Genomic DNA, 7,971 nt, shown 5'->3' on the forward strand with positions numbered 1-7,971 from the left:
GGACAGACAGAAAGACAAATTTTCTATTTAAAATGTTTTTAAATATAAACTTTACGCAATTTGTTTTATTTTGGTACTACGTACGGGGTGGGCTCCCGCCTTATTTTTTTTGGGAAAGATATACACATAACGTGTGTATATTTCAGCTTCCTATCTATTACGTTCTTTGCGATAGAGCCCTGTGACAAACATACAGACAGCGGATGCTTAATAGAAGGGATTCGTTTGTCACCCATCTTAGTCCTCTAGATTGGCAACGCATCTGCAATACCCCTGGTGCTGCAGATGTTTATGGGCGGTGGTGATCTCTTACCATCAGGAGACCCACTTGCTGGTTTTCCATCCAGTCGAATAAAAAAAGGAACCTTAAAAAAATAACCGAATTGATAACCTCCTCCTTTTTGAAGTCGGTTAAAAAAGAACGAATTGAAGGAAATAGATGAAGCTATAATTCAAAAGTAAAACAGAGTATTTTTGTCGAAATAAAAATTAGATTACAGGCTCTAAAGGGACCCTTTATTGCTTCCGTAAAAAGATACTGGATTATTCGCAATTTAATTCTGCAGACATCTCCATCGATTACGTTCAGTAAAAGACTTAATGTAAAAATAAAACGGATCAAATTTAATTCGTTTTAGAGAAATTGGCTGGGTATGTTCTCAGTGATAACAGACGTTTTATTTCACAGGTTTCGGTTAGACTTCGATTTTGTCAGAGTCAATCATCAGTACAAGTTCTTATCATTCAGCCAGTTGGACAAGAAGACGACGACGGAGAAGGTCTTCGAGCACGTCCACGAGGCGGCACGGGGACTGTTACTCTAGTCTCATAGGACTAGCAATTTCAGCTCATTTAGACTCCAAATGCCTGTCAAGTCCCAGCAAATGTTCCTGCGCTCCGACTTCTGGCCTGAGGTGTGGTGTTTCGTCGTTTTAGGTTAGCGACGACGACGAAGACTAGGTACATTGAAAAATCCCTAAGTTTAGTTTAATACCTAATTGTATTTTTTTGCCTGTGGCCTGCAGGTTTTTAAAGCACAGGTTAAGCCGCTTATGGAGTAGTGCTCCCTTCTCTGGGCTGGAGCACCCCGGTATCAGTTTCTTCCGCATCCATCGTACAGCTAGATTTGTCGACAACTAGGCACTCTCTTACCGGCTCGATACGGCTCTGGGTAGCTTTGCGGAGGGACGTAGCATCTCTCTGCATTTTGTAGAGTGCTCAGATGAACTGTTGGAATTGTTGCATATGGTTCGCGCAGCCGTAAATCATTTCATCCTCACCATCTTGGTGGATGGCAATTTAGCAGTGTCCGTTTTAAGCGGAAGTTTTTATTAAGCTCCACTAAACTGTGGAACCAACTTCTTAGGACTTACTTCGGGATCTTTAAAAAACAAGCCTAAATCTCTCAAAGGACCGGCAACGCACTTGTGATACCTAACCTACCCCTCGTATAATGATTAGCGGTATTATAATAGTTCTGTGAGTAAGCCACGTCACTCCCGCTTCCGTAACATAATTCTAGACTATTACATATTGGCCTAGTGCACAAGGGAGTTATAGGACACACCTAGTTCTATCCACGGAAATGACAATGGCCATCAACAAAGCGAGGCAATCTAGTGTGACCTAATTCTCGAGATTAATCGCTGGCTGCAAAGGTATAATTGGCTTCCGATATATAATCGATGTATAGAAATTAGTGAAGGCGACAGGTGATCGTTTAATTCAATTGAAAAGGGCACAGTAAGTTTCTCGAATAACGAGGCGTCAATGTTAATTACGTAGTTGATGAAATTAATTAAATAAAGCGTATTCAATTCGGAAAAAATCATTTACGTGGGTGATGCTACAAGCAAATTGTACCAGCAATTGTTATGGGTAAATCGGTACTGCGGTTTAGACGTGATGTAGTAATAAGCAAACAGACAAACAAACCTTCGCATTTATAATATTAGTGGGATGGAATTCCACCTTTATTTTTAAATTTATTTAATCGCTTGTTATTGCAACGGTACTGCAGATACAGGTAAGAATTTCAAGTGTCTTCTTATTAGGGTTCAAATATGTGACAGATGAGCCCTAAACTGTGTAGCCATATGGACTTAAGGAACCCTAAAAATTTTAAATAGCACGCTCGACGGTCGGCTTGTTCGTTGTTCCGACATATCTTAAAGGTACCGCATAAAGTTTCTGCGATTCTACTCAGAGAGTAAAAATAAAATATTAAAGCAAATAGCTCCTTCGACTTCCTCAATCTTAAAATAGCATTAAGATGGTTATATTAAAAGATCCTGGGGCAAAGCAAAATAATGTAAACGACTGAGAAAAATATTGGATGCTGAACTAACGACAATACTTAGGACTTCTGGTTGAGTAACATGAAGCCTATTTTGACCAATAACCTCTCGAGCAGAGGATCGTGGGTTCAAACCTACTAAAGCTACTTTTTTTATCGAACAGCTGGCAAACGAGCAGGCGGGTCACCTGATGGTACTAGCGCGTTTTTACAGAAAAAGAATACATCCTGAGGAAATCGGTTCAGCTGCTTAAGTGTAAAGACGTAACAGACAGAGTTACTTTCGCATTTATAATCATAGCTGTTGCCCGTGACTTCCTTTGCCAAGAATTTATCGCCATTCCGCGGGAACTATGCCATTTTCCGGCATAAAAACTATCCAATAGGGTCATACTGAAAACAAGCGCTGCGGCTTGCCGTGGCAACACGCTGAGTATGGCCCTTTTTGCTTCTTTCGGCACAATGTTTCTTTTCTTTCTTTTTATTTAGTAGGTACGTATGTAAGGTTGTCTTATTTTTAATTGTATTTTTTTTGCTGTGCCGAAGTTTGGCAAATACATTTATTCTTTCTTTCTTTCTTTCTTTCGATGTCCTGCCCAGAGTCTTACACTACTTCCATATCACGTCTAAAACGGTTCAGCGATTTAAGCGTGAAGAGATAACAGACAGAAAAAGGGACAACACAGACTTTACTCTTGCGTTTATAATATTAGTAAGGGTTAATTAGGGTGATTGTACTTAATACAAGGTTTCACGTTAGTTAATGCATAAGCAATTACTTAAAGGCGGTTTTATTTTATAAGTATTAAAAAACGTGTTATAGTAGATTATTGTCGTGGCCTGGAAGTAGGAAATTGTTGGCTGAGTATGAGAATTAAACAGATGAGTTTGCGAGCAGTAATTGCTATTCCAGCCGAGACTAATATAAAGCTTTTCTCAAAAATGGTGAAGGAAAAAAACTAAATTAGAACCTGAACCCTGAACTGAATTCAAACCTTTTCTTAACAAAATATATTATGACATTTAATTTTATTCCAATAAAATTTTTCATGCTTTCACGCCTTTTTTTTCATTAAAAAACCGCAGGTGTATTTTTCCACCGAAAACACCACAAGCTGTTTCAGATCCAATAAAAAAAGTCTGGAGTTCCAACAAATAACTGATAGCAGCCATTTGAGTTGACTGTATCAACCAACATTTTTCCATGGCTGTTTTCACTTTTTAAAAAGTTTGAGACTCAACAATAATAAAAAATATTGTACAGCTAGCGTGCCTGCGATCTTTTTAACTTTTTAATTTCTCGCTGACCATAAACCCCCTTCTTCCTCTTCTTCTTTCTTTAGCCTTCTGATATTAAGAAATAATGTAGACTTTTACGGACATTTTTGAGAAAAAATATTTCTAAGCGTAGCACAATTTGCTCTTATTTGATTATTAATTTCAATTATGCTCGGGTTCAACTAAGCTTAAGCAAACCTAACTCAGAGCTTAAGCGGGGTTAATGAAACAACCTTAAGTTATCCCGAGGATTAAACAGAGGATTGTAAACAGGGATGCCGATTTTTTAGCCTCACATCTCACATCCTTGGATGCGGTTGCAGATCTGAAGATTTTTGTACTTAACTAAAAATGTGCGAAAAGGAAAAGTGGAACCGTCCACTGGAAATCTAGTATCGAAAAGCGAAAAAGCGACGACAGGAAAGCAGGAGTAATACAGAGACGAGTTGGAAGCAAAATATTGCGTCTTAAAAAAATATAACATTTTACTGCCGAAAGCACTCACCTGCGGGTATATCGTCTTCTGTGAGGGAGAACCTTCGCGCGTCAGTAGTGGGCAGGTGGTTCAGCTCTTCCGGAGATACTGGTGTTGCATTTATCCTTATATAAGTACTATGCGAGTCTTCAGCAGTTTCAGCACAGAGTTTTACATTTATTTAAAGTTAGCGTTGGAGAAAAGGTTTTACTGCCATTCAGTGCAAATGGAAAATCGACCACTTGAATTGACCATTTTGAATTTGGACCAAAATGAATACCATCCAGAGTGAATTTTGTCTAAATGTGATTATGCTGAAAAATATTTACAACCAAGTTTTAGTTTTAGATAATATTGTCCATTATAAATTAAGAGCAAAATAAAACAAGCAAAAAGTTAATGTTGTCTAAATCAAGTCATAACTTAATAAGTATGTACCCAAAACAATTGATTACGCTTGGAAAATATTTACAATTCGTCAAATTTCTGAGTGTACGTAAATACAAGACGTGGTCGTTATTTTTTCGGCATACTTCAAATTTGACAATTTCCAACGGGACAAGATTCCATTTTCGACGATATGCAGGATGGACAATTTTCCTTGTTGATGTATTTTCAATTGAAAATACAAACTGAAATATAGATGCCCAGAAAAACCAGAAAAATAAGACCATCACTGGGAATCGAACCCAGGTCCTCGGTATTCCGTATATTTCAGTTTGTATTTTCAATTTAGGTTTTACGGGATGACCGTAAAAGTAAAAATTTGGAATTGAAATAAAAAATACAGAAAGATTCAAAAAAACCAATCTTAATGTATTTAAAATTGTCATTTTTGTGCTTTAACGTATAATTTCGAGTTGTCCATGTTCCATTTGCACCAAATGATAGTAAATCGAGAAAAGATGTAACATCCGTCAGCGCGACGGGCAGTGCCATGGCTGCTATAAATGTAAACTAAGGGGCTGTTTCACCATCCATTGATTAGTGTTAACTGACGGTTAAATGTGATGCCGCCTCCGTCTATTCGAACAAAACAAATAGAGACGGCATCACACGTAACCGTCAGTTAACACTAGTCAATGAATGCTGAAACAGCCCTAAATAATGTAAATGATGTGGTGCGACACTTTATTCTCGATATCGTCTTAATGGCGATATATTAATTTATTACTTAAAATTGAACTAACTAACCTTACTTAAAAAACAAAACTTTCTGTCAAGTATTTACTGTTAGTTATAGTTATAATTGTCAAATACCTAACACTAATAAATTACAAAAATTTTGTTTATTTTCCAGACTTACCTACCCAAAAGTTATCTAGCTACTACATATCAAGTGACATCCAAATTTAATCAACGCAAAAGGCATACAATTTCGCACTTATAATTATGAGAAGTTTTGAAATTTCAACGCACGCCACATCATTACGCATTAGCAATTAAAGTAATTATTTTGTTATAAAAAAAAATCTGCGATGAGCTGATTTGTGAAATTCCCAGTAGGTATGAGTGGTCCCGGAAGAATCTCAGAAGGTTAGCCACCTTAAGGCTATATAACATAGCTGCGCTGCGCGGGCGCAGTCAGTAAGACTCGTGTTGTGACCGTGACTTTTGTTTTCGGAACGTAAGTGTGAACGAACCGTTTTGAATTGATTTGAAATTAGAGCTCGTGATTGATGTTCGCTTGTCTGACAGTGTTTCTTTGTGTGTTGGCATTCTGTTTGCTCTTGTGTCTTATTTCAATTGTGGAAATGGTTATTCGCGTTTTATAAAGGGCGATAGTGTTTGTGAATTAGCATTTTACTACCTGTAGCTTCGCACGCGTGAACTAGATTTGTCAGTTAAATTCAATTCCGAAATTCAACTGCATTTCCATGCAAATTCGCAAAAATTACCCTTGGTCTTCATTGTCGATTGTATAGGTAAAGAAGACCTCTGCAAAATGTCATGTGAAGAAATGAAAAGAACGAAATTACATAGCTTAATACGTAAACGTAAAATATAATGTCAAAGCGATTACATTGGTACAGTCAAGTGTAAAAACATGCGTCTATTCGAACCACTCCAAATATGTTACCACGGCCTTATTACATCGGAATAAGAGTCTGTGGAATATATTTTAAAGGGTTCGAGAAGTGCATATTTCTAAAGTTGACTGTACAGCCACGAATCAATTCAGTTTAACTAATATATGTAAGACAAAATTAAAAATAGCATTCAGTAGGTGCGTGTTCGAGTCCAGCCTTAGACAGACCGACAACACGTACACGTAATTTTATCTACGTAAACCCTTTATTGTACAAAAATAAAGGAAAATTAAAAACAATAGACAAACTAAAAAAAATAGACAAACTAAAATTAATAATATAGGTAATGGAATAGAACCCTCCATTTCATCGATAGTCTCAGTGACCTGCCGACATGTGCGACAAATTTCGGTCCATTGATTTGCTAAAAGGTCAAATTCGGGTGCTTTTATATTCTGCTTACATTGTATCTCAATATCTCGTACTCGACACTTAGTCTTGTATGAGTTGTCTGGCGCCACAGAATCGGGCTCAAACTCATTACTGAATTAATTAAGCTTCGAAAGAATTTACTATTTTTAGCTTATGCTAATGAAGTTAGAAAGGGCTGTTATTAAAAAAGGTTAATTTTAACTGAGGTCAAGATACGGAGACCGTGTTGACGTCTAAATTTTTGCGTGAACTATCTTCTTACGAAAAACCTTAATAGTGTAATTTATTTTACGTTTGCTAGTAATTTCGTGTTTGAACTATGTATCTGAAACTCGTCAAGGCTTTCAAAGTAATTAGATTTTTAATTTAATATTTTATCTCATCATCTCGGTATACATTATTATAAGCTGCTGCCCTAAATGCTGTTGGGTTATATGGTGCTGGGCATAGACTCTGCTTGAGCTGTACTTCATTCGTGCAGTGAGCACCAACTGCGAGCCCAGTGCAGATTGGTTATTTCAGACACACCATTGAATTATTTGCAGGTGTGTACAGGTTTAATCACGATGTTTTCCTATTAAGGAACCACTGTAAAGCTAATGGTGAATTTTAAATGTAATTTTGCTCATATTTCGAAAAATCCTGCGTGGATCCTGGCTCCAACCCATAGTCCTCTGCTTGAGAGGCCATAGGTCAAACCACTAGGTTACCACAACTTCTGCTAAAATATACTGAGCGGCAAAAAATCTGGCCCATTAATGTATTTTTACTGCTTTATGGTGTGCAATAAAGAATATTTGTATTGTATTGTATTGTATGCAGTAATAGGTACTTTTGTATGTCGAGTGGACCAAATTTCGTGCCGCTAAGTATATATCCGTACGTAATGCACTGTTGATACGTTGCTAGGTTTTGTAAGCAAAGAGAAACTGAACTAAGCAGTGTCTTCAAGTTAATATTTGCTTCAAACTGCAAAGCACCTTAAGGGAAAACAAATTAGTTTAGACAGCCTTTCAGACTCATCTTCCAGCGACAACTTCGAAGACTGCAATTGTTATTTCACTCGCATTTCTAAAACTCTAGACACATACAAGTCTAAGGTTTTTCAAAACACTTTACTGGCAAAACGTGCACAATCCATCATTTTTCCATTTCGTTGCTTACCATCAGGCGTGTTTATGGTCAAATTCACGCCTATTTTGCATAAATATTGCCACTGTTTTGATGCATCACGAAACGACACAACAACGACACACTGTGATTAGATACACACACACTGTCATCAACATGTCCAATACCATAAATAATTGCACATGTATTAATCTTCTTCCCTATTTCCAGGTCAAAATGCGCTGCCTAATACTCCTAACCCTGGTGGCCGCAGCGTACGCGCGTCCAGCCCTCATCTTCACCCAGCCTCTTCAGCCAATCGGCATCGAGTATGCCCACTCTTCCGCCCC

The 7,971-nt window shown here is 37.5% G+C and overlaps 1 protein-coding gene and 1 long non-coding RNA gene across 2 annotated transcripts in view; one reads left to right on the forward strand and one right to left on the reverse strand.

Annotated features, from left to right (window-relative positions):
• LOC141441136 (polypeptide N-acetylgalactosaminyltransferase 5-like) overlaps positions 1-824 on the forward strand; it is a 26,882-nt gene extending 26,058 nt beyond the window's left edge. The window contains exon 7 of the mRNA XM_074105822.1: positions 689-824. Within this exon, the coding sequence (XP_073961923.1) occupies positions 689-824 (136 nt within the window). The remainder of the gene's footprint in view (positions 1-688) is intronic.
• LOC141440911 (uncharacterized) overlaps positions 1-7,971 on the reverse strand; it is a 91,616-nt gene that overhangs the window by 78,499 nt on the left and 5,146 nt on the right. The gene's annotated exons all lie outside the window — the stretch shown is intronic.

Source organism: Choristoneura fumiferana, chromosome 23 (genome assembly GCF_025370935.1).
Source record: "Choristoneura fumiferana chromosome 23, NRCan_CFum_1, whole genome shotgun sequence".
Lineage (NCBI taxonomy): Eukaryota > Metazoa > Arthropoda > Insecta > Lepidoptera > Tortricidae > Choristoneura > Choristoneura fumiferana.